This window comes from Carlito syrichta, unplaced genomic scaffold, assembly GCF_000164805.1.
Source record: "Carlito syrichta isolate Samal-C Ts95f unplaced genomic scaffold, Tarsius_syrichta-2.0.1 Scaffold89687, whole genome shotgun sequence".
Lineage (NCBI taxonomy): Eukaryota > Metazoa > Chordata > Mammalia > Primates > Tarsiidae > Carlito > Carlito syrichta.
The window spans coordinates 845,729-873,673 of NW_007033783.1; the positions used below are offsets into that span (position 1 = coordinate 845,729).

The following is a 27,945-nucleotide window of genomic DNA, read 5'->3' on the forward strand; positions in this document are numbered from 1 at the left end:
GAGAAATGCAAATCAAAACCACATTGAGATACCACCTAACCCCAGTAAGAATGGCCATCATTAATAAAACAAACAACAACAAGATGCTGGCGAGGATGTGGAGAAAAAGGAACGCTTCTACACTGCTGGAGGGAATGCAAACTTGTACAACCTCTCTGGAAATCAGTCTGGCAATTTCTGAAAGAACTAGAAATTGACCTTCCATATGACCCAGCAATTCCCCTATTGGGAATATACCTGGAGAAACTCAAATTATTCTACAAAGAAGATACCTGCACATGTATGTTTGCTGCAGCTCTATTCACAATAGCAAAAACATGGAACCAAACATGTTGCCCATCAAAGTTAGACTGGATTTAAAAAAAAATGTGATACATATACACAATGGAATATTATGTAGTCATAAAGAACGACAAATATATGGACTTTGCAGCAACCTGAATGGATTTGGAGTCGATCATACTCAGTGATTTATCACAGAAACAAAGAACAGAATTCCATATGTTCTCACTCATAAGAGGATCTTGAACAATTATAATGCCATAAGAAAGCAATTGGCAGTAATGGGAAACTGTTGAGGGAGGGGGTGGGATTGGCAGTTGAGGAAAACTGCTAGGGGAGGGAGGGGCACACCTCATTAACAGGGGTACCTGCATGATAAATGTTTGTAACCTAACCCTGAATTGTACCCTACATCTTTAAAATAAAAATTAAAAAAATAATAATTTTGTCTGAATAATAAATTTGCCTGAAAAATATTTCATGAACTATTTTTGGCAGCCAGAAAATAGTATTGCTCTAAAGATAAAACTTTCTGCCTTCTGTTCTCCCTCTAGGAGGTGAGGAAATAGACTAAACCTTGAACAATAACAAAAAAAATAAATAAAAATCCAGCCTCAATGTTTCTCTGAAAAGGTTTCTTATAATAGAGATTCTGGAATCAGCTGCAACAATATTGCCTGCCAGGTTGAGATGAATAAGAGAAGAAAAGAGATTAACATTCACCTTTGGGTGATAACAGTTCTTCCTCTTTCTCAAAAAAAAAAAGGAAAAAAGAACAAAACTTGAAGTTTACAAGCAATTGCAGTTACTGAACTAATGTTTCTACTATAAACCTGGCTGAAGAAAATATATAGGAAACATGGTGGCAGGGAAAGGAGAATGGAAAAAACCTGTCTTATCTCCACCTTTAGATATGTAAGCAACAGCACTCTCATGAGCCCAAAGGGAAAAAAAATCAGGCTAAAAAAGTATGAGATGATGGCAAGGCATTAGCCACAGAGGAAAATTAAGCACTGGCATATATACTTGTAATAAAATGTATATAAATTATTAAATCATGCTGTTCAGAAGAATTACCCTTGAAAAAGATTTTTCCTCAACTTTCTTTCAATTATCAGCACTGGTGAACAGGACAGCAGGCATTCCATTCTTTGCTGATTGATGGTTCACCATGCATCCCATTAACTAGTCTACTAGGCTCTAGAATAGCCACAGTCATGCTAACTGAGTGCTCCATAACATGACAGGTAAAAAGTTCACCATGTTGAAATGCTACAGAAATGCAGTGATATGCTGGTGACAATCATAATATCTATTATAAGAAAGGAACATGGTGGAAGAGTGTATATTTGCTATATGCATACCTAACAACACAAAGTAAATATTATCCCCTAATTTCACAGATCTTGTAACTGATGTTCCAAGAAATGTAGTAATTTTCCTAAGGTTACACAGCTAGAAAATAATCGAGTTTCGATTTAATCTAAATCTGCAGACTCTAGTCCAATAATGACCTTTCCCCAATAGCTCCATGAGCACTTCTGTATGAAAAGATTAGCCAAATACCATGTGGTTTTTCAACTTAAATAGCAGTTCTTTTTACATGTTAAATATATTTAACTTTTATCACACTATGTCACAGGGCTTAAGAAGAAATTCCACACAATGAAACAAATAAACTTGCAATTTTTTTTTTCTTGAAGCTTCAAATTAGAGGAAATAAAAATTCAATGTAATTTGGAGTTATCTATTTCATAAAAATATGGAAATGCACTCAAACCATTCGTGTAAAACCTGGGTATAATCTGACTACACTATATAAGCTTGTATTCATGCAATTTGTTCTGATGGAACACAACACACACACACACACAGAAACACACACACACACACAAACCCTATTACAGGAAGAGAAAACTTGAGTGTCTATATGTTAGACAATGCCCTCAAAAACCTGGGCTGGTCTGCTAACAGGCATAACAACTCAAAATTCACAAAACTAAAATATGACATTTTAATTGTTTTAGTTTTTTAATGCATAAAATTGAATTACTTTTTAAAGCCCACAACTGAAGGCCAGATGCGGTGGCTCAAGTCTGTAATCGCAGCACTTTGGGAGGCCAAGGCAAGAGGACTGCCTGAGCCCACAGGTTCAAGACCAGTCTGGGCAACTTGGTGAGACCTCGTCTCTACAATTATTTAAAAAATAAGCTGGGCATGGTAGCATGCATCCAGAGTTCCAGCTACTCAGAAAGCTGAGATGGAAGGATTGCCTAAACCCAGCAGGTCTAGGCTGCGGTGGCCATGACCATAACATTGCACTCCAGCCTGGGCAACAGAATGAGACTCCAAAGCAAAAAAAAAACTCTCACAATTGATAACGCATATAGTCAAAGTCTCTGTCTTAAACGTACTTGGTATGTAATATATGTGTAGCAATATTTTCATGGAAATTCTGGACATAATTTTCAGTACTAAGAACTAACTCGGATACTTATTTTTTTAAGTGCCCTTCATTTTCCCCATGTTGTCCCTGCTATTTTCTTTGAACCTTACATTAATTGTATAAGCAAAATAGCAAACATATACCAAAATGTAGGCATTGCAGACTGTCCTATCTCAAAGAGAAGCATAATGATTTTTGCACTGTATTTTATTTTTCCTGAAATTAAATAAATAAACATGTAGAGAAAGAAAGAAATTGTCCTTTGGAACAGAATCACTGATTTCTCTAATCAAACCCATAATTACTGAAGAAACAAGTATTAAATTCTGAATTCATGCTATTTCACTCGATGCAAGAGTTATAATCAGATCAACAGAGCATACAGGAGCCATCTGGGCGCTGCAGCTTTGTAAAGACAAACCAGCAGAACAAGGACACTCTGACCTTTCTACCACCAAGTCACTATAGACTTGGGCATTGGAAGGTGTTACCCCTTCTCTTTTGATTTCATACTATCCTTTTTGAAGAAGGGAGTAGTATGGTCAATAGACACAAAACCTGAATGCTTAAAAGGAAAACAGTTCTTACAACTTTATGCTACTTTACCACAGTATCACCTTTCACATGTATTGTAACTATCCATGCATTTGATGTAACAGTTCATTTTATCTACTCCACCCAGTTCTTTCTAAGGAAACTCAAAAGTATTCACAGAATCTGGCTTTCTTTAGCTAAAATTTCATTTGAGAAGTCAACACTAAATTATCATTTCCATTATTCTAGGCATTTAAGACAGGAATCTGACTTCTAGGCAATGACAATGGATTTTAAATTTGTGCAAACCACATCATTTTCTGTGAAACTGACAGTACCTAGCTGAGTATAAGTAACCTGAGAGTCATGAGATTCCCCCCTCAGACAATTTGATTCCTCTGAGGCAGCAGGTTATCGAAAATTAAGCCAAGTGATGTAATGTGCATCTCAGACATAGTGTTATGAGAACAGCATAGAAGATTCCAATGAGACTCATTATTTATTCATCACAAGATCCAATTTGCGTGTCATTTTCACTGATGGAGTATTGAGTTAACTGGTTGAAATTCAGTGCTGATGGAGTATTTTATCCTGTGCTGTAAAAAAGATCCTTTAATTTTTTTTTCTGTCTTCCTGTACGAGACAGTACAAAACAAAGAGGGATTTTGTGCCGGTGGCCCTTCATGGTAATATCTGGATATTTGTTCAGCACTGTTGAAGAAAGGCTACAGGAGAAAGCTTTTAAGAACCTCCTGTTTTTCTCATTAGGACTGCATAATAATATGCCAAACATTATTGAGCAAAAAGTAAAATAATACTAGTCTGCAGAAAATAAATGCTTTTTAACAGTAAAGAATATGACATAAGTCATACTGAATAAGATATAAACCTTCAATTCCTAATGTCTAATTTTGTCTAATCTTTCTTTTTTCTTTTTCTTTTTTTAAGAGACAGGGTCTTGTACTGTTGTTGAAGGTAGAGTGCAGTGGCACAATCATGGCTCACCGCAGCCTCAACCTCCTGTGCTCAAGTGCTCCACCCATCTCAACCTCTTGAGTGGCTGGGACTACAGGCCTGCTCCACCACACCTTGCTATTTTACAGGTATTAATAATATTTTTTTGTAGAAATAGGATCTCACTATATTGCCCAAGCTGGTCTCAAACTCCTGGCCTCAAGTGATCCTCCTGCCTCAGCCTCACAAAGTGCTGGGATTACAGGTTTAAGCTACTGTTTCTGGCCAACCGTGTCTGATTTTAAGTCTCATCACCAAAGAAATCCTCCCTCAGGTTTAGGGGATACACAGAGAGGACAGTCCCCCTCAAATGTCTGTGTGAAGCTAACCTGCACATTCCTAGGCTCTTTCCATGGACCAAAGTATAAGCATATCTAAAAACCACGCATTTTCTCCCAACGTTTTGGGAGCCACAGCATACCTCAGAAGACCCATATGTAGCTATACATACTAGGTGGTCTCAATCTACCTTTCCTGACTCTCTTTCCTCTAGACACTTCACTCTATGCTATTGCTAAAACAACTTTTCAGTGGTCACAGTAATTTGCTATGAGTCTGCCTCTGAGGAATGCTTGTGCCACATCCTCTACTCCTCCTCATCTCTCCAATCATGAATGCCTATATCCTGATTATTCTTTGGGATCCTGCTCAAATGTCTCTGCTATAGAAGGTGTTTCCTGATCCCCTCAGCTGACAGTAATGTCTCCTTCCTCTAAACTTTCTCAGAGTTCCTAGTGCCTCCCTGATAGCCCTCACCACTTACCAACTTGAATTTCGGTCCTATATTTATAGGCACAACTTCATACTACTCCATAAAAGGGTATATTCTTGTCAATTCATCTTTGAATTCCCATCTTGGATAATACAGTACAAGGCACAAAGATGAGTTTTTCTTTTTTAAATAATCTGTGAATAGATTCCTGTGTCAAGTATTAACACTGTAATGCAAGCATTATAGATGTTTGCAATGGTGAACAGCTTCCCAAATTTAAATTACTCAACTTGAAACCAAACTGCAACTGGGATACAGAATCATCTTAAATCAGCTGAGCAAAGGAGCCAACCTGCAGGAATAAAATACCTTATTAATCTTTGACTTTCTGAATTGTAAAATATTTTTGAACCTTGATGTCATTTGTGGTACTATCTGGTTAGCAGTGTTGGCAGCCATTCAAAGTTTTATAGTACTACAGGTCATGAATATTAAATGCTACAACAAGTTTACTGGGAGGAAATCCAAATTCATTTGTAAGTGCATGACAAATAGCCCTACCGTTTCAATAAAGCTAGAAAATACTGTGATCTGAATCAGAATATCTTGCTATATCTGGAGTACCACAAAGTCAAGTGTAAGGCAAATGAAGGGAAATAAAATCATAAGAAAGTAGGAATACTACTTGGAGTGGCACAGATGTTAATTGAAGAAAATCAGAAACAGCCAATATATCATATTTCATTCAGTGCAATTGATATGAGGGTCACAATTTAAGCAAAACCATAACCTAGTCTAAAAACAAAGGGGACAGAGTCATAAATGATAACAGATTCCATCAATGCCATCCCCGGCAGCTAATCAAAAAGGCACATGTGGATTCAATATGCAAATACCTGAAGGCTATGTGCCTCTCTTTCCATAATCTTCTCCACACAGAGAGTCACACAAAATAGAAATACAAAAATACCACATTTAATATCCTTAGGGTTCAAATAGTGATAAACCAAAAATCTTTTAACAGAATATAAACTTCCATCCTCAGAAACATTCTCAAGATAAATCCTGTATATGATTTGGAAACAGGAAGTTTGTTAGTTTTGGTCTATCACTATATCCTGATGTAGAATCAAACTTAAACAATACCCAAGACAAAGGTAAATGGCATGCACTACAGGCAACCTCTTTCATTCACACCCTGCTTAGCGTTAAAACAAAACACTGACTCTAGAAAGAGATGAGTGGTTTTTCAAAATGCCAGTGGCTCCCATTTTCCTCTAAAATAAAAATTTTCTTATCTTCTTTATGTGAAATAGAAAGTCACAAAATTAAATTTTTAAAAAACAATATTACCCAGATAGTGCACATCTTGGAAGTAACTACAGCAAAACAAAAGTAGTCACCTATAAAGAATTTTTTTTTTAAATGATCAAACTGAGCCGGTCTCGGTGGCTCAGCCTGTAATCCCACGCCTTTGGGAGGCTGAGGTGAGTGGATTGCCTGAGCCCACGGGTTCAAGACCTGCCTGGGCAGCGAGACCTCATCTCTACAATAAATCAAAAAATCAGCTGGGCGTGATAGCGTGTGCCTGTAATTCCGGCTACTTGGAAGGCTGAGGCGGAAGGATCGCCGGAGCCCAGCAGGTCGAGGCTGCGGTGGCTGGGAGCGGCCACTGCACTCCGGTCTGGGCGATAGAGTGAGACTCCAACTAAAAAAAAAAAAAATTAAATAAATAAATAAATAAATGATCAAACTGAAAGGACTTCATTTTTCCAAATTATCTTGGGCTATTATTAGAATTGCTATATTGACTTCCACACTTTTTTAAAAAATTTTCCGTCTGTAACTGAATAAGTGATTATGAGGCTACTAAAGGAGAAAGAAGATGTTTCCACATTAAAACAGTTAACAGAAGTAAAATAAGCACAGAAAATGGCCACTACGAGCAGTGACTGATGGTGGGTAAGAAAAATGTTGCTTTTACTGATTTTATTACCCATGTACCTCCTGAGGCCATGGGAGGCTTGAAAAATTTTTGTAGGCAGATAAAAGTCTAGCATTTATTTGTAAGGCAACTTTAAGTGTATTTCAAGGGTCTCTCCACCCCCCCTTATTTTTTGAGCACATAAAACTTAGTAAGTGAAAGTAATCTAAGGAATGTTAAAACAATCATTTGGTGAGAGGTCAAGACAATTTATTTTTCTGACACACACGTCTTCCAATCCCATCTTCCAGACCCCACAAACCCAGGAATGAAATTCTCTTTGTATGAAAGGAAGAATACAAGATTTCACTTTAACACTTTAGCCACATACTTTAAAAAGGTACATGTTAAGTGTGAATTCAAAAATTTACTAAGTGTCTACTACATGCTAGATTGTATGCTACAGACCAAGAATAATGTAACAAACACATGAAACAGAATCCTAGGGCCAAGAACTAAGACTATTTTAAAACGCTGATTTTTGTTCATACATATTTCTGAAGATTTTATATTTAGTGTTTTCTGACAAATCTTTATAACTACTGACAAAATTATAGTTTGTCAGTATTCAACCATATTATTTCATAAGTTATATTACCACTCTCAATAGGTATGTGTTACATAAGTTAAATGTGTTAACATTTTTAGCACACTAAGAACAGTGCCTGGCAGATATAAAAACTATTTATTAAACACTAAAAATATCTACTATATGCCAAGTACTTACTATTTTCTACGTACTTTATTTAAAAAAAAAGTAACTTTCATATTTCCTTTGCAGAATTGCAAAAGCCTTAGATATAATATGGACACGTGTATCATTTGCACGTGAGTGACAGGAGTCAAAACTGACCAAATTCAGCCATCTCAAACATTTTGTCTGGCCCAAATGAGATAAACTTTTTTAAAAATTATTAACCACTGTTAAAACACAGAAAAAATTTCAGATTTCTGTCTTCTTAGAAAAATATGAAACCTGCATTTCCTTAATGCAATAACAGAGCAGAAAGGAATAGTGAGTGGTAGGGAGTGACCTCCAGCTCACTATAGTCCCTTCTGCCTGGCCCTGGTAGACGTTTGAGTTTGGGAACCAGAATCTGCTTCAGATAAAAATTACAGAGTCCAAACCATCAACACTGTGAAATGAGAGGCTCAGTGTGATGGCTATGATAAAAACATTACTGACAAAATTATAAAAACAGAGATCCTTACCCTTCTGATCCTGGTAATTTCCACATTTAAAAAAACCACCATTTTGGCTTTTTAGTATTAGCTGGTTCTCTAATTTGCATCACAGTTAAACATTTGTGTGTGGTTTTTTGTTTATATGAAAGTTACCTTGTAATAGGGCAAGGAAGTTTATTTCATCTGGCAAACCATGGTAACTATGAGGCAGAGGTAGCAGGCAATATATGTAAGATGACTATTCTTCTAAGGTAGAAAAGGACCTTCTGAAGTCTTTTAATCTACTTATTTCACAAAGAGTTTACTTTAACTCACCCCAGGCATAGAAATCTATATATTTTACAGACAAAATATGGAATTTTCTGTAATTTCCATATGCGATCTAGGCCAATGATTACAAGCCTCACAATCATTAGATTCTAAATGAAAGTTTGGCTTCAATATGCTTACTTCAGCTTTAGTTGATACCTAAGCAGTCAGTGCCAAAAAATGTATATACATTGTAAAAGATGTTGAGAGATTTTTGCAGTAATCAGAAGTGTCTGGATGCTGATGGTAACTACTCTGAGCACCTCTTGTGACTTGTATTCATCTCACTGAATATTACAATTTTAATGGTTTTTTTTTTTTCTTTCCTAAAATGTGTATACATTTTTGGCACCCTTTTTATTTTATATGTGTTAAACCACCTTATGTGCAAGGACTACCAGAAGTTGATCTTAAGAAAGCAAAGCCCAAAAGATGAAGAATTAATTATACAGATATTTTCTTTCTTTCCTTTAACTAATTTGTACTGGGAGCCAAGCAAATACCAGGCACTCTAGCACACACTGAAGACTCCACAATTTCATATAATCCTCACAACAATTCTAGAAGAGAACAGACGCTGCTTCCACTTCCAGATGAAGAAACAGATCATGGAATTAGCCCAAGGTTACTCAGCCCTTGTGAGTTCAGATCCTTTTCCACAGTATTTTCTTTCTGCTGTGCAGTCATTTGACTTCACATCCGTTTGTTCTTCTTCACTGCTTTCTATGAGAAACTTCAGTGTTTCACACACTACTAAGACAAGGTTCTGAAAGTCACCAAACCTCTATCCTCATAAGATCACAATCTCCAAAAGGACAAGGACCATGAGTTATAACTATTCTATTTGTATTTTCAGTAAAACAATAAATTTTGTTGTTGATGATGACATCGTTTTAGACTAAAACAAGCACTCTCCCTAAATTTCCTCCAAAAAATAATTAAAATTGGTTTAAAATTAAGAGCTTTATTTAAAACCATATGTTGTTTTCAAGCATTGAACTTTAACTAGATTCCTTTTAAAGTTTCAGCATTTAATTGAAATCACAAAAGAACTTCATTAAGCTGTAATACTTCAGTTCTAAGTAAAAGGTCAGTCTTCACGCAGAGCAAAAGTACAGCAGTGATTACGCTGCATACCAAATGAACAAAAAAAGAGGCAGTTTTTAAAAATATGTGTTTCGGGTTCTATTTGCCTCAATTTTATTTAATTTCTTCCTAATTCAACTTAAAAATGGGAATTGAGGGGGGAAAAGTAGTTAAAACTAAGAAAACCTGAGCTTCTTCATAGCAAATATCCAAAACCATAATTCTTTGCTTGTGTCCAGAAGGAAAATGGGAGTCTGCTTAAAACATGAGCCAAGTTCATTCTTTACAGTTAAAGTCAAAGCAAGGATGCATTTATTCTTAGTAAAGGAAGATGGGAGGATGGGAAGACAGGCGACTCCTCAGGATGTTCCTGTCCCTTCAACATCTCTCCTTAATGCTTTAGCAGAAAACAGCTCAGTCTCCTCAAGTGTGCAAGGATCCTAAAATGCTTCTGTGACCTTCAAACGACATTGCACTAGAAACCACGAAGGGAATAAGAAGAACAAATATTAAGCACTGAGGCAAAGATCTTAATTGGCCTCAGGGCAAAAGTTAATAATAACCACTTTCTGTTTTGACTCTTCTATTCTTATACACTACAACAAGGAAAAGGTGAATATGATTCATTGCTTAAGAATGTGACTTCCTGGTGCACTAAAGAGAAGGGTTGTTTTCCAAAGTCAACTCAGGAAAGGTAATATTAACAAATGGGGGAGGACTTCCCCTGCCAAGTCAAGCATCTAGCTTTACTATCAGCTGAGTTATCTGTACAAACACACATTATAGGCAAAGTATAATTTGGGCAGAAATAATTAAAATCAATCAATAATAAAAATGTATATTCTTCACAAGTTCAAATGATTCTTCTACCGCGTGTGAAATCATGAAAATAAGAAACCTGAGAAATAAAACAACCAGTGACTGAAACGCTGCTTAGTAGAGAAAGGTCAAAAAGGGTACTTCCACTTACCAAAGATCAAAAGGGACTTATTTTAAATTCTGCTTGAAGAGGAACAAATTTGCTTTTTAAAATGGTGGCAAAGGACCAAGCAAGTAGATTACTCAGTAATCCAACGCTCAAGAGCCAACAATCACTTACTTTGTAAATGGTAGGTAATATCTGTTTCATTTTCAGCCTGTGAAAGACAAAGACATCATAAACTGCAGAAACTGCGAGAACAGTCACTCCTTGTTCCTTCCACAACATGCTGCATCCTGCGCACAGTCCCGTCCCCAGGAACCAGCCCCAAGTCGTGGCTGAGTAGCCTCTTGTGGAACAGTGTTTAATGTAGCAGAGCAAGGAGAGGAGAAAGAAGAGACTGGCCCCAACATCAGCTCGTCCCACGATTCCTGCCACTGCCTCTGTGTGAATGGGGTGAGAGGCGAACATCAAGCCAGCCATGACGGTCCAGTATCCATCACCAAGGAGGATCTTGGAGAAGCTCGTGAAGAGACCAGTGACTGCTGCATGCAACAGGACATTGACAAGATGGTAGCTCCAGGGATTCAACCCTCCAATGGCATGGTTCAGGCGAAAAGAGAGAGTGCAGAGTGGTCGGTAGGACTTGTGGCTGCCACTGTGGGTTAGAAGAGTCCCCCAAAAATCATTGTAGAAAATGTGCGTCCATGGAGTTTCTGGGAGTAGATCCTGATTAGTCTTGATAGCACGGCTAAAAAACAAAATGTTAAAAAGAAATCAAATGTACAGTACAAAAAAAAAAAAAAAAGAAAAGAAAGAAAAAAATATGACATTGCTAAGATATCCTCTTCCTAGGAAGTTTTTGTTATTACATGGCTTTGTGATGGAATTCACAGGCTGAATTCAAGTTCTCCCTTTAATGCTTACTAAAACCACGAAGAGGGCTGTCTTTCTTTTCCATAAAGGCTTTATTCCTGGTTGAAATGCAAATACTCTCCGAGAACAAAATTCTTCAATTGGTTTAAGCCACATTGTAGCAGTTGCCCTGAAAACCATGCAACATACTGGCTCAAAATGCATACTGCAGGACCCAGGTTGATGCAAGGTCTGAAAATCTGCATTTTAAGAAGCAAGGCCCAGGTGATACTGGTGCTGGAGATATGTTTAGAGAACTGGCCCCCTACTGGAAATAAATTTTACAAAGAATATCAGTGCCCAGAGTTTCTCATACACACACACCACTTGGGTCTTCTTAAAAGGCAGGTTCTGATTCAGCAGGCCTGGGGAGAAGTCAGAGACACCACATATCTAACAAGCTCCCACACGAGGCTGATATTGCTGGTCCTTGGACCACAGCTGAACAGCAAAGGCCTAGAGAGCTCAACAGCCTAGGAAGAATGGCTCTCCACCTACCCAATGTTTCCTGTCCTCCTTCATTCAAACAAACTTCAGCCTTTTCCACTTCTGAGCTCTCACAGGACATACTCTCATCTCTAGAAATCATTGTGGCATTTCATTGCCTCCTGCTTTTAAGAAGAACTGCAGTTTTCATGCCTGATATTTTCAAAGAGACTTCAAGAAAGAAGGACCTACTATGTATTAGCTTGCTCTACTACCAAACACTGTGCTGGTCTCCTTGGCTACATTTCATTTTATCCTTAGAACACCACTGATAAGGTAGATATTATCCACATCTCTCAGGTGAGAGAATTATGGTTGAGAAAAGCTGAATTAATAACTGGTACAAAACCACAAAGTTGAGAATTAGCAGTATAGAGATTCATGGTTCATAGTCACTCCACTACTCTGGATCCCCAAAATATCATCTACCTATCACCAGGGCATATTTTTTAAAATTCTGTAAAAAGTATAATGCTTATAGTCATTTTAATGTGTATTCAAAAGAAAACTATTCAATCAAGAAGGTATTTTACTGGTATCTGCTCAGAATAAAGGTATTAAAAGTTTAAAAATATAAAGACAAATATTAAAGGCCCAATAGTACTGGTCTATGTGGATAAGATACAGATGATGCAGGTGGCATGTAAGTGATTCAGTTTGGAATATCCCTGCCCTGTACCATTATAGTTCCCAGAGAGCAGGTTGGCATTTGGAGTCTGTTGTGTCCCAAGTGCACTCATCTATGTATTTACAGTACACACAAGAGAAACATAAATGAAGAGGAAGTAAGAATGAGAAGCACGAGAAGTTCCAGAACTGGAAAAGTCTTGCCTAGTCTGATATCAGAGCTATTTTTCTTTTTAATCAAGATCTCACTCTATCACCCAGGCTGGAGTGTAGTGGCACAACAATGGCTCACCGCAGCCTGGACCTCCCGGACTCAGGTGATCCTATCACCTCAACCTCCTGAGTAGCTAGGAATATAGGCACACACCACCCTGCCTGGCTACTTTTCAAAATTTTTTTGTAGACAAGATCTTGCTATGTTGGCCAGACTTGTCTCAAATTCCTGGGCTCAAGCAATCCTCCTGCCTAAGCCTGCCAAGGTGCCAGAGTTATAGGCGTAAGCCACCACGTCTGACTGATACCAGAGCTTTTTAAAGAGCTCTGGGCATCCATGTAGCTGAAGAATATGTGGTAGGAGGTTGCCCCAGCAGCATCCACCTCTAGCCCCTCCACCAGTCCTGCCTACTGTTTTGGGTCAAGTAGGATCTGAGGAACTTCCATATAAATATACCAAAAAGCAGGTTGGAAAAGCCCTAGATTGAGGGGGACATTCCTGAGTCACAGCTCTCTCATTTACTGCCTGACTCCAAAAACAAGAAACTGATGCAAAAAACGAGATGCAAACAGATTAAGAAACCCATCCAAGGTGTAAAAACAGCCAGTGGAAATAGCAGAGTTACTATTCTAGTCGGGATTAAATGACTGGGCATGGAAGTTTTCAACTGCTTCTTTAAATTGCTTCCCAATTAACCTCTCTGAGCTTCTGTTTCTGTAATAATAATTTTACCTGGAAATCATTTAACAAACACTTGCAATTGTTTATTTATCTTATATAAAGAGCAGAAAACACTACTATGCAGATACATGAGTATTCTGGACACCTTAGTACAAATAATATCTCTATCCTGTTGGCTGCTGTTATTATTATACAAGAACTGGGGTATGATCTACAAAATGTTCCTTATGAAAGATAGGTACATTTGGGGATTAGAATTAAATAGATTTATCAAGGGTTGATAATTACATGCTTTTTGCCAAATACCATACCAGTCCTTTTAGTCATATTATCAACTAGATGTTCTGTCAAAAGGCAAAAGTTCTGTTAAAATCAGATCTTAAATTATTTTCTGTATCAGGGATGGTTCATTGTCCCCCAATACCTGTTTTTTACTTTTTCCACACTAATAGAACTCCAGTTTTAAGCCGGGTATATGGTAATATAGAAAATAAATTTTATGACCTATCTTTCCTAGATGCTAAATATGGTCATGTGATTAATTTTTGTCTACTACTTCCAGAAAATGTCCATAAAGGAAAAAGTTTAACCTCCTCTCCTCTACCCTGACCATTCTCCTTCCTGCTGGCCGAGCACAGATGAAACAGTTGGCATTCCAGCAGCTATCTTGGCCCAGAGGAATAGAAATCTTGCTCAAACCAGAGCAGTAAGCTTGAAGGAAAAGGAATCCCTGTCACAGTAGACCATAGCAGTCCTGGGCTAACTGTCCTCATTTAAACTGTGATATTGGGAGTGCTAACTAGTGGCAGCTAAACCTAGTCATGAGCAAATTTCTTTGTTAACAGAAGACCTACTACAGTACAGTGGATTGATTTTCCATTTTGATTTTTGATTTTTTGCAAGTCTCTGTGTATTGACTGTGTATTAAATGAATTTCCATATAAATTGGCTTTTAATATATTAGAACCAGATGTTATTCAGGATCTATTAAATTAAAACACCCTGCTATGACATTCATTAAGAGTCTAACCCAGAAGTAATTGCTTAAGACTTGATGGGTTATAATTAAAATTTAAAAGAAATATGAAAAACTGCCAGTGTTGTCAGAGAGAGCTGATTTCAAGCAATTCAGAATAAAAACCCAACTGGCTTTGATTGTGTGTGTGTGTGTGTGTGTGTGTGTGTGTGTGTGTGTGTGTGTGTGTTTGTTTTGTTTTGTTTTGTTTTGAGTTGGAATCTCATTCTGTCGCCCAGACTGGAGTGCAGTGGCATGCTCCCAGTCACCGCAGCCTCGACCTGCTGGGCTCTGGTGATCCTTCCGTCTCAGCCTTCCAAATAGCCGGAACTACAGGCACACACTACCACACCCGGCTAATTTTTGATTTATTGTAGAGATGAAGTCTCACCAAGTTGCCTGGCTCAGGCAATCCACTCGCCTCGGCCTCCCAATGTGCTGGGATTACAGGTTGAGCCACCGAGCCCAGCCTAACTGGCTTTGACTAGATGTTAACCTAGATATTGATGTGACCTATCTCTAATACCATGCGGAAACCCTCATACCATCAAATTCAGGCCAGTGGACAGCTCAGTGGCAAAGCATTCTGGGACAAGGCTTTGTCAATGCAGTTATCCTGGGAAGTACATTTTGTTTTGGGCAATACCTTACTCTTTCAATGGCAGATTCACAAAGGATGGAAAATGAGATTTGCCTACAAGCTGTTAATTCAGTGCCATAACTAATTCCATAAAGGAATTTTAACAAAAATTCCATACTTAAAAAAATCAATTCAAACCTGTTGGAATTTCTTATCTTTATAGCAATAAATCTGATAACCTGCAGCAGCCACAAGGTATACTACAACTAACCCTCACAAAATGAGTGTTTCAAAACAATGAACAAAATTAACAAATGTCATCATTTCACTGTGAATACAGTCTTAAATTTACAGGGTAGAAAACAACTTAATTGGCAAAAAGTGTTACAAAAACAGAAAGAAGAGAGTGAAGGACCACCTCACCCATGTACAAAACATACTATATTAAAGGAGACTTTAGTATGATAAATTTTTCTGATGGGTGTTATCTGCTTAAGGAGGTTTTCATTTAACTGATGAATAATACAGCAAAAGAACATGGAAAAGGACTAAATTGTACTGGGCTTTAATATATAAGTCATGTCACACATGCAAGTCAGCGATAAGGGATGCGTTACACCACCTCAACATTGCATTAAGAAAGACACAGACCAAAAGGGCCTTAATAGAATCTGAGCAATCTGCCAGCAAATGAGAAAAAGGTAGTCATTCAAACCTAAACATAATAGATTTAGACCCATTTGCATTTTCTTCTATGAGTCCAAAATAGAAATAGTAAGATCTCTCTGTGATTTCACAGTTAATGAAACACCTTAACTCAAAATGTCATGCTGATATAATTTCTGAGGTTGCTTCTGTGAATTGGTGTTGAAAATTCAGAAAAACACTAAGGAATTAGGAAATTTTCCACTCTAAGAAAAGTGGAGAAAATCAGAGCTGTATATGTGAGAAAGAAACAATTGTAGTTAGAATTCTTGCGAGGACACAGGACTCAGAGAATGTCTTTTGCCTCCAAAAGACAGTCTCTGAAGTCTTCAAGGAGGTCTTAACCTGTTCCCAGTTTTGTTCATTTGTGGCTCTTTGTTTTTGCTGCCTTATGATTTTTCCCTTAGAAAACACTGACAAAGGGCAACACTTGTAAAACTGATGAATGATGTGACACTGCCACCTAAACTGTCCTTGTGTGTGTTTCTCTTACTGCCATTTTTTTTCCAATCTCTTCAGTCACAAGCACCCACATAACCGATGGTCATTAGTCCTTCGGAGCAGGAATGATTCTTGGATTCTTCCAACATCAAGTGGCACTGTTCTAACATGCTTCTGACTGTTCTACTTAAAAAATAAGTAATGGTCAAACTTAAATTGAAAAAAAAATTTTTTTAAACAGTGGGTTGAAATGGTTTCACAAGAAAGAGAAGAAAAAATAATAGCCTCTGTTAACCTGCCCTGCTTCAGGGGTAGGCATCAATGCCATGGTTAAGAAAACTGATTCTGGAGCCGACTGGATATATCCAAGATGTGAGACAGAAGACACAGGGTCACTTTACCTCTCTGTACCTTCATCTCCTCATCTGTAAAGCAAAGATCACTGTACTTGTCTTATGGGACCATTGTGGGGATTAAATGAGGTAGGCCACAAAAAGCACACAAATATAAACAATATAACATGGATAAATAACATATACAAAATGTTAGCTGCCATTATGATTATTATCATCATCATCATCAATACCAAACAATGGATGCTGGCCATCAATGCAAACATACTGTTGTATTCATCATGTTTAGATCTGTTAAAATTTATGGCTCATGGTCAGGAATAATTTACTTAAAATTCCTTCAAGCTTTCGTGATGTTTTGAAAACAAGATAATGAAGAACTTAGGAAGTGTTCTAGAACTTATGAAGTGGTCTAGAGCACATGAGTCTTCTCATTCTCCTCCCATTTTTTGACCACCTCTTTCTAACTCTCCTTGGCTAGCATTTCCTTCACACATTTGTCCTTCCAAATGTGTATGTTTCTCTCCTGGTTCTGTCCCCTGACCTTCTTTTCTTTACAGTTTCCACCTTTGTCATCATCGTCTTCAACAACTGCCACTCAAGGGATAACATCTCCCTTATACCTCTAGTCGTGTTCATAAGCCCATACTTTTAACTGCCCTGTTGATACCCACATCTGAATGAAATTAAGTGCTGGATTCCTGGGTCCTCTACTAACACGAGGTGTGCTTCCTTTGGCTGGCTAGTCATCGTCCAAAGCTCCATGCTTCCTTTCCTATGATTGGCAAATAATATTAATAACACTTTTCATAGCATCATGTTAAAGATTAAACGAAGGCCAGGCACAGTGGCTCATTCCTATAATCCCAGTGCTTTGGGAGGCTGAGGAAGGAGGATAACTTCAGGCCAAGAGTTCGAGACCAGCCTGGGCAGCATGGAAAGATCCCATCTCTACAAAAAATAAATTAACCAGGTATGGTGTCAGCTGCCTATAGTCCTACTTACTCAGAAGGCTGAGGTGGAAGGATTGCTTGAGTCCAGGAGTAAAAGGCTACCGAGAGCTATGATCATATCACTGCACTCCAGCCTGGGCAACAGAGTGAGACCCAATGTCTTTAAAAAAAAAAATCCCAAACAAGGCAATGTAAACTTAAAATACTTCAAATTACACAGCCTGGTGCAATGGCATTTGCTACTTTTGCAGACTCCCTCTTTCTAGTAACAGTTCTTGGTGAGAATAGCCCACACTTACTCTCAGTCCATGTGGGTAGAATGAGACAGCCCTCACCCTGATGAAAGGAAGCCATACGATTTGGCCAATTAGTCTACATATTCACCATACCCATCCCTGGTCACACAACTGACTTAGGGGCAAGCAAGGCCAATCAGAGTCAATACAGCACCAGTAATCTACTGGGAAAGGGTATCGTTTTTTGACAATTAGATGAAATCTTGGGGCTGCTGGAGGAGTCCCTGTAAACAAGATAGTAAAGCCAGCCTCAAAGAATCCAGATCAAGGAGACAGAGGCAACTTTTAGTATAGCTGGATCCAGTCATGACTGAACCCAATTCTATACCGCTAAACAAGCCAGAGAATGCCTCTTAGTCATAGGCTAGCTAGAGTTGCTATTCTGACACCTGCAACCAAGAGAGTACTAAATAATCCAGCACTGTGTAATTCCCATGTAACATGGCCGCTTGCTCTTTTAGTACCTGAAACTTACTAAGTCTGAATCTAAGCTACTTTTTTCCCTAAACCATCTGCTTGTCACACACGTTCCTCATCATTTTTCCATCACTGAAACCAAAGCTGTGCATGGTAGCTTCTTCTCTTTTTTGTCCTACATCTCTTCTTTAAACTGATTAAGGACACTTCAAAGTTGTTCAGGACCTCCAAGAAAATCCAACCCACAAGATTCCCTTGAGTCTGCCTCTACTTCCCTTTCCTCCGACCCTCATGGAGGCCTGCATTATTTTCTCCCTGTACTGAAGAGCATGCCTACTAAAACTGTCTGGTCATTATTCTCTTTTCTTTATTAGCTACAGGTCTCCTCAGGAAAGGAACTATGTATTTTTTTCCAGTGTCCAACATATCTTAGGCATGTAAGAAATATTGTTAAACTGGACTAAATAGCTCTCTTGCCCACCTTCATTCCCACTTTGATCCATTATGCATGCTATGGATAGAAAAACTTCCTGAAATATAACTCTAACACCGCCACTCCCCTCCACAAAAGTCCCTCATCACGCCCTATTTCTTACCATAATAAACACCCGTCACAGCTCAGCGTTCACAGCCTTCCCCTTTATGACCTGGAGGTCAATTTCCCATTACTTCTCCATATGTATCCAACTTTCCCAGCCCCCTTGCTTCAGCTCAAACCATTTCTTCCCTCCTTCTGCCTGGATTGCTGTCCTTCAACCATTACATCTTTCCAAATATGCTCCAACCTCCAATGCTCATTTACAAAGCCACTCAAAGTCTTTCCCAGTTTGCTGCAAAATATATGCTTGATTTTGACTTTGACAATTGCACTGACCACACTGACAGCTTACTACAAATATTAGGGATCTCAAATTGGATGACATGTGAAAAATATTTCAGGAGGAGGAGGAAGAAATGTATGCTTTGAAAATGGCATACAGCTGATTTTTTTTTTTTTTGAGTTGGAGTCTCACTCTGTTGCCCAGACTGGAGTGCAGTGGCACGCTCCCGGTCACCGCAGCCTCGACCTGCTGGGCTCCGGCGATCCTTCCACCTCAGCCTTCCAAGTAGCTGGAACTACAGGTGCACGCTACCACGCCCGGCTAATTTTTGATTTATTGTAGAGATGAGGTCTCACCAAGTTGCCCAGGCGGGTCTTGAACCCGCAGACTCAGGCAATCCACTCGCCTCGGCCTCCCAAGTGTTGGGATTACAGGCTGAGCCACCGAGCCTGGCCACAGGTGATCTTAATATTCTCTCTTCCATGCCTATTGAAAGTCATTGTCCAATAAAATAAAATGATTCATCTTAAGAAAATTATTCATTCATTCATTCAATCACGATGGGTGAGGCACTGTGAAGGGCACTGCAGATAGAATGGTGAGAAAATAGATATCCTGACTTTAAACATTCAGTCAAGTAGGGGAGGCAAATTAGTATACAAGGAGTTTCACTGCAGTATGATTGATACTATTTAACACAAATAATGACTGCTATGGGAAAACAGGAAACAGATTCCAAACATATTAGAGGGTCAAAAGCTTCTGGAAGGAAAGCGTATCTACATACATATAAGGAGTTAAATGAAGAAATAAAAGGATTACGGAGATGTTTCCAGGCCAACAGTCAATTTTTTTTTCCAGTCTAGGTCTTACTCAGTCACCCAGGCTGCAGTGCAGTGGCATGATCATGGCTCACCATAGCCTCAACCTCCTGGGCTCAAGCAATCCTTCTGCCTCAACTTTCTGACTCTCAATAGGTGGGACCCAGGCACACACCACCACTACTCCCAGCTTTTTTTTTTTTTTTGGTAGAGACGAGGTCTTGCTATATTGCCCAGGCTGATCTTGAACTCCTGGGGTCAAGTGATCCCTCACACCTCTGCCTCCCAAAATGCTGGGATTACAGGTGTGAGCCACCACACCTGGCCCCAACAGTCAATATTTTCAAAGACCATGGAACAGGAGAGAGTTTGTAAGTTTGGGATCTGAAAATACAATAGGTTAGTTTGGCTAGAATGAAGTTTGAGGGGTGGAGCAGTTGGAATAACTGGCATTACTCTGCCATGTACTATTGTCCTTTGTGGAATGGAGAGGAATTTGTGGAATGGAGAGGAATTTGGCCCAATGATCTACAGGGTTGACTCATCTATTGTCTTGGGACTTCTTTATGTTAACTCTTTAGAAATAGAAAAGGCATCTTATCTTTTGCAGCCTAGCACATGGTAGGTACTCGATATAGCTGATGAACTAAATTCTAACTAGAGATGATGAGTACTGATAAACTACATTCACCTTTTGAGAAAATTCTAGATCGTTTTCAGTATGTAGGGAATTATCACTTTCATCTCAAAGTGGCTCACTCACTCTGAGCACTAACCTCTGCTCATTCAATGATAATTAACTGTGAAAACCCATCAGGTTAATTGGCTTACCCAAATGTTTTTGGCACTCTTTTTGCCACTTAACCTATAATCCTCTCATTAGAGTATCTCTTCAGGGATAAGCCATTATATTTGGAAGCTTCAGTTAATATGCAAATTCTTGGCTAACAGCATTTGAGAAAGATACTATGACATTTAGAGCCCATCATGGTTTGGGGAAAAGTATTGTATTTCAGATTTCTACAGAGGTTAAGATAGAGCAAGTAAATTTCAGTTCCTACAGGAACTTTTAAGATAGAGCAAGTGTAAGGTAATGGGTTTCTGGGGGCAGTGTTAGGTTTCTAGGACTCTGGGGCAATGGAAGGCACCATACTTTAGAAGCACATTTATCGTTACACTTCTAACACTTTACTGAACTTGTTTGTTTCCATCTTGATCTCCTACCAGATTGAAAACCCTTCAAGGACAGAAATGACGACTCTGTAAGCAACTGCTACTTAATAAATTGTCACCATGTAGATGCTGAATGATGAGGACACAGGAAGTAATACAGAGCACACTGTCAAGACATCAAAGGGACAGGACTCCGAATAACTACTTGTTTTGTGAAAAGTCTAAGAATGCCACACCTTACAACTAAATAAATAATCATAGTAGATTCCTCTTCCATCCCTTTGGGAGTTTGTCCCATAAGGAATAAAGGAGTCTTATGAGCTATATCTGCAAAGCAACCCTCCCCAAGCCCAGTCTTCAAGAAAAATTAACTTCTCATTTAAAGATGGTACTAGCTGCAGCTGAACTAAGCCCCTAAGCTGTGGGAGAGTCACTCATAGAGCTTCCATAGGGTGAGGGAGTTCCTTTCTCACCCAAGACAAGAGTTTGCCCTGACACTCTCCTCTTAAGAGAAAATGAGGAGGTAAAAACTTATCTAAATTTTTTCTTTACGCTGAGGGTGGTGGCTCACACCTGTAATCCCAGCACTTTGAGAGGCCAAGAAGGGAGGATCACTTGAGCCCAGGAGTTCAAGACCAGCCTGGGCAACACATTAAGAACTTGTCTCTACAAAATAAAAATAAATAAGCCAGGTATGGTGGTACACACCTGGAGGCCCAGATACTCAGGAGATTGAGGTAGGAGGATCACCTGAGCCATAAGGTCAAGGCTGCAGTGAGCTGTGATCATGCTACTACACTCTCCAGCCTGAGTGACAAAATGAGACCACAACATACAACTAACTCTCTCTCTCTCTATATATATATATAGCATATATTTAAGTATCTTTAGTTCCCCAGATTAAGTGATGCTGCCATTTTCATAATTACATAATTTTCATAATTTCTACAGGATATATCCAAAAAAATTGTAATCCTGAAAACTAATGAATTATCTATTTAAAAGAGAGGTTATCATTTTTAATTAAAACTTTAATTACCCAAAAGTGCTTTAAAATATTATTTATATGAAAAGTACTTCGCAAGATTAAGGCAAAAACTAACAACATGAAAATATCATAAAAACCACATCTCAAGCATTTAATTTCACTGATTAAAAGAATCCACTACCTTAATATGAGCTTCGTTCTTAACAATTTGTTTCAGCTAGGTACAGCGGCTCACGCCTATAATACCAGTACTTTGGGAGGCCAAGGTAAGAGAATTGCCTGAGCCCACAGGTTGGAGACCAGTCTGGGCAACTTGGTAAAACCTCATCTCTACAATAACTCAAAAAATTAGCCGGGCGTTGTAGCACATGCCTATAGTTCCAGCTGCTTGGAAGGTTGAAGTGAAGGATCTCTTGAGAGTAGCAGGTCAAGGCTGAGGTGGCCATGAGCATGACACAGCACTCCAGTCTGGGCGACAAAGTGAGTCTCTGACTCAAAAAAAAAAAAAAAATTCACTGTCTTTCAATTTGCATGTTGAAAAACAACACTAATATTTTCTACGTAATTATTTGGTCATTATATGTATACCCATCCATATCGTGACATCCTAACAAAATAATTCACATCTCACCTTCTTCGCAGTGTGCTATGTTGAATCAGAATCTTAATTTAAAAGTGTAATGAAAACAGGCTGGGCACAGTGGCTCACATCTGCAATCCCAGCAGTTTGGGAAGCCAAGAAAGAGTTCTTGAGCCCAGGAGTTCGAGATCAGCTAGCCAACATAGTAAGACCTTGTCTCTCCAAAAATTTTAAAAATAGCCTGGTGTGGTGGTGCACACCTGTAGTCCCAATTAATCAGGAGGCTGAGGTAGAAAGATCACCTGAGCCAGGTTGAGGCTGCAATGAGCAGTGACAGCACCACTGCACTCCAGCCTGGGCGACAGAGTGGGACACCAACTCCAAAACAAAACAAAACAAAACTTAAAGAACATAACTTTTTTCTAATTTTCCAAATTTGAAGTCAGTTACCACTAGAAGGAGCACCATAAAACTTTTCACTGCTAAAAGTTAAATTTACTGTATATGAACCACTTTAGCATACTGGTTTATACAATTTGCGAATTTCAGTCACTTTTGTGAGTTTTCATAAATTCACAGCTATATAAAAAGTACATATTTGTTTGTTTTTACATATAATATTATGTTTCCCTTACAATAAGATCTAGGGGCATTTGTGATATGTTGCAACATGTAACTAGTACCTTACAGTTTTCTATATTAAAAAGCATTACAAATGCTTGACCTTAAGAGATTAAATGAATATAAGATGATACTCTATGAAATTCAATGCCTTGAAAAATGAATGGGCTCTCTGGGACACAAGATTCTAAGTGAGAGAACATAAGTGAGATCATCAGATTCCAAGAACACTTATTTTGTGCATGGACTTGGTCTATGAGCTTTTACAGAATAAAACAAGATGTAATCTTGGTGTTTAAGGATTTGATTATCCAAATTCATTCCCTGAATAGATGGGAATAGTAAGCTGAGAATACACCGAGTCAGTTAAAATGCTTGCCTTCATACATAAATGTGCTGTACAAATTTTAGAACAGATGTACTAAAGTATATGGCAACTTTCCCAACCTCTCAAGTATTACTTTTAAATAAAATTCACATTCTTGAGGGGTCATGATATTCACCTAAGGTAAATAGGAAAAGAGCCCTCTGGCTATGACCACTGCTTGTGAATCCACTAAGAGTCTTCCACCTGAATGCTGCCAGACTATGAAAGCTAAGAAAAGAAGGTATAAAAGAAGAAACCAACAACCTCTACGAAAAGAAGCCTTGGGGTGGGAAGACATTCATGTTGCATTACCCAGATGTTTGACTTATCTGTTCACCTCCCTCCCGTCTTCTCTGAACTGAGTCTAACCAAATCACCTTTCTTGATCCACACCTCTCCTGCAGCCATCCAGAGGAGCCAAGAAGCTGATTTTAGCCAAATGTTTGCAATGATCCTTCCTACTTTTCTACTTAAGATTTTCCACATGTTGCCAATGTATCCCTCACAGGTATTCCAATTATAATACTACCTAGTGTTTGTATCATTCTTTTACATTTTACAAAATGTGCTCCTGTCCGTGATCTTCCATTGTCGTCATGGCTCTGGGAGTAAGAAGTTGTAGATGTGAGAAGTTAAGAGTCCTATTGCCTGAGACTGCTGAGTCAGCAAAGACTAGAGTCGCACACACGAGAATTTAAGTCTCTACTCTGTTTATTGTTCTCCACCTTGTAGGCTGACTAGTGTCATGTCTCCTCTGCCCCCTCCAAAAAAAAAATCATATGTTGAAGTCCTAACCCCCAGTACCTCTGAATGGGACTGTATTTGGAGATATTAAGAGGTGATTCAGCTAAAATGAGACATTTGGGGTGGGTCCTAATCCAATCCCAGATTAAAAAAAAAAAAAACACACAGAGGCACCAGGGATGCATGCATACAAAGGAAAGACCATGTAAAGACACAGACAGGAGGTCATCTGCAAGCCAAGGTGAGAGGCCTCAGAAGAAACCAAACTTGCTGACTTGCTCCTGATTCCTAGGCTCCAGAACTGTGAGAAAATATGTTTCTGTTGTTTATACTACCCAGACTGAGGTCTTTTGTTATGGCAGTCCTAGCAAACTAATACAGCCTACTACACCATAGAGACAGTCATATATAATTACATATATCAGCTACTAGTTATCGTTCAGAGTTTCAGGAAAACTACATTTTACACATAACCTATGTTTCTCCAATGTGCACTATGTCTAGTGCTCCATTTTTGATGACGAGTTGAATTGCTTTGTAAGTGGAAATGGTGTTTTAAAAGCTATCTTATTCTTAGCTCTGCTAGAGTTTTCCTGGATTCCCTACCAGAGTGGGGGGAAAATTCTAATCACATTAATAAGGCTAATACATTAGGGCATTAATACCAACTAAATAGACACAATAAAGCACTACTACTAGGTCATATTTACATTGAGATTGAGGGAATTTACAAAGCACACACATTATCTCATTTTAACCTCGCAAGAGTGCTACAAACTAGAAAATTGAAGCTGGAAAGGTTAAGTTAATTAAAGAAGAGAATACACTTAATAAGAGGCAGAAAGGATTTGAACACTGTTCTCCAAACTGCACCATTTAGCCTTCAAAGCAGCCTCTGTTCCACATGTACAATAAATCTCCAGTGAGAAGTGTTTGCAAGACAATTTGAAAGTAAAATCCTAGTCTATTATTGCATTTTGTCTGGAATCCATATATCTGCCCTCAAGACTCAATACAGCCATAAAAAACGCTTTTGTACCATATTCTTTTAATTTTTGCATTTCAAAAAGAAAGTCTTCTTTTAACACTAAGGAATCTTGGAAAACGTGAGTCAAAGGAAGGTGTTAGTTGTCTTCCAGTGACGGGTGAAAAAGGCAGGTTTTATGAGAGCCAAAAACTAACCTATAATTTCATATTACAAAATTTAATAGAAAACATATTCTGGCAGAGATTTTGCTGCCTGCATCCCCTTTTCAGCTATAAAATAGTTTTACACACACACACATACATCTGAGAAAGATCAGGCTTTGAACATATTGTAGCAACACACACGCAAAACATGGCAAGTTTCACCAGGGCTGCTGGTGATGACAGGGTACACAGACATCCCTACATTAAAATCAGCCTCACAGCTAAATCAGAGAGTCTTTTTGGACACGAGAATATATGAGTCCTTATGAAAAACAGATAGGCAAGGAGGAAAACACTCTAATTTAAAACTAACACAGATGAGCCTACACAAAGTACCCAAACATTTGGTCCACAAACCACCAGCAACTCTCTAATTTGTCATGGAAGGCAAGAGAGATTTCATCCAAGAATGAGGTGCGAAAGAGATGTACTAACGCCACCATTGAAATTTATCAGCATTCTAATATATAACGTAGTACTTTCTAATCTTGATGTCATTCCTTGATCAAACCTGAATAATCAAGAAATAATTTAATTTTCAGGGAGCTCCCACACATTTTGGTATGTAACCCTTTAAATAAGCCAAATGATAGGCGCTCAATACATATGTTAAACGTGACGTTAAAACTATCAGCTCTTTCACATCTCATATTATGAACTGACAAATTATAAAGCACATGTATGTTTTTTTAAAAATGGTAAAATCTTAAGCATGGTATATCTTACCCTTCTGCTGACCCCAGATTCTCATACTTGGAGCAGTTGGATATGAGAAATGTCTCTTCTTCAGCACGCCCAATGATGGCTGCATAGTTAACCTCCGTTAAGACTGGAAATCCCAGAACCAGGACCATGAGATCATTTTTATTCAATCTCGACCATCACTGCCTTCAATAAACATAATTTGTCACCCTAGCCATTGCCAATAAAGGAACATTTTTTCCTACATACAAGCATCCATGCTAATCAAGTAAATTCATAAGGCATCAAATGAACAAGCAGAACCTAATGTAAGAATGAAAGATAGTATTCAATCAGAGGAACCTAAGCACAACAGATCTAATTTTTCACCCTAATCTGTGAAGAAAACAAAAATCTACATTTATCTTTGATCTGAAGCAACTCCTAAAATTTACGTTATGTTAAACACATACACTTTAGAGTTAGCCAAATTCTTATTGAAATCATTCCTCTTGGACTTACTAGCTGTTATGATTTCATTTTCTCATCTATAAGCTGCTGTTCCTGGTGAAGATTAAATAAAATAACTAAGTTAACCCCAAAGTCCAGTGCCTGACACACAGTAGATGCTTAACAAATGACTGCTTCAGCTTCAGTGATTCAACTGCTTCAACCTTCCTGGGTTGCATAAAAGAGAGCTTTTTTTTCCTGCAACATTGGTCAATGCCACCGCATCTAGCGTTCACTTACTGAGGTCATTTATATTTTGTCTTCACATATTCTCTAGGACCTTTGCTCCTCTCTTCTCCACCGCACCCATCTGAAACTGTGTTTGTACTAATCATAAATTCAGTCCATTAGCCAATCTAAACGCACAAGAATGACATTCACAGCGGTCTAACTCAGCTGGAAGGATGGATGACAGCAAGGTTAAGTGATCAAAAAGCATATAGTAAAGAGAAAAAGTCACAGAACTTATGTTATTGCTCACAGCCTACTTGGGATATTCTGAGAAGCATCCTCTCAGAAGAATGACAGTTGCAGCCTAAAGAAGCTGGGCTTGGGTATCTCTTCTTGACTAAAGATCATCAATTCTAATAAAACAACCATAATGTACTCTATTTTTTCTCGCATGAAGAAAAGTATTAGTCCAGGCATTTCCAATCACACGCATATCTATTACATGTATAAAGATGGCCACTTCTAAAACAGGGCAATGATAGACCTCTTGTACTTTTGCTAATAAAAAATAAAGGTCACCATAATATTTAAAAGTGCTCTCTTGACACTCTTCACAGACGCCTACCCTACACAGCTGGGCAGTAAATTGACTATCATCTGTGACAGGCTGGACTACAACCTAGAAGAGTTTAAGATCAGAAATGTGATCAGCTTGTGGAAAAAAGGCAATGTCATGCACTCTACCATGGTCACTCCACTCAGAATAGACAGATTTTCATGTTGAAAAACATTAAAAGTTGCCTTGGGGAGAATAACAGAACAGGATGCTCAAATGCTATATTGGTCCTGTCTTCTAATGGTTTTCTTTCTGAGGGCATCATGGGGAGAAGTTCAATCTTTCTAATGGGAATAAACTGTACAACAACTCTCCAAGGGCATTTACCACTTTAAAAAGGAACTCCAAACTCTAAAAGGCAGTAGGTCATTGGGTAAAGTCATTTTTCAAAGCTCCAGTGATCTGGCACTCTGCTTTTAGCTAGCCACAGAGATAAGACGTGCAGCCCCAGTAACAGAATCATCTTTCTTTAATTTTTAATGCCCATCCATTTCAAGGCTCCCAAGA

At 38.4% G+C, this 27,945-nt stretch overlaps 1 protein-coding gene across 3 annotated transcripts in view; it reads right to left on the reverse strand.

Moving 5' to 3' along the window:
- The window catches only part of TMTC2 (transmembrane and tetratricopeptide repeat containing 2), a 424,604-nt gene that overhangs the window by 256,501 nt on the left and 140,158 nt on the right, over positions 1–27,945 (reverse strand). For 2 of the 3 annotated variants that reach the window (XR_002481957.1, XM_008058159.1), the window contains exon 2: positions 10,652–11,222. The exons of the other annotated variant lie outside the window; for it this stretch is intronic. Coding sequence is in view for 1 of the 2 variants with exons in the window: in XM_008058159.1 (XP_008056350.1) it covers positions 10,652–11,222 (571 nt within the window). In the remaining variant the exon portion in view is untranslated. The remainder of the gene's footprint in view (positions 1–10,651; positions 11,223–27,945) is intronic. 3 annotated transcript variants of the gene reach the window in all.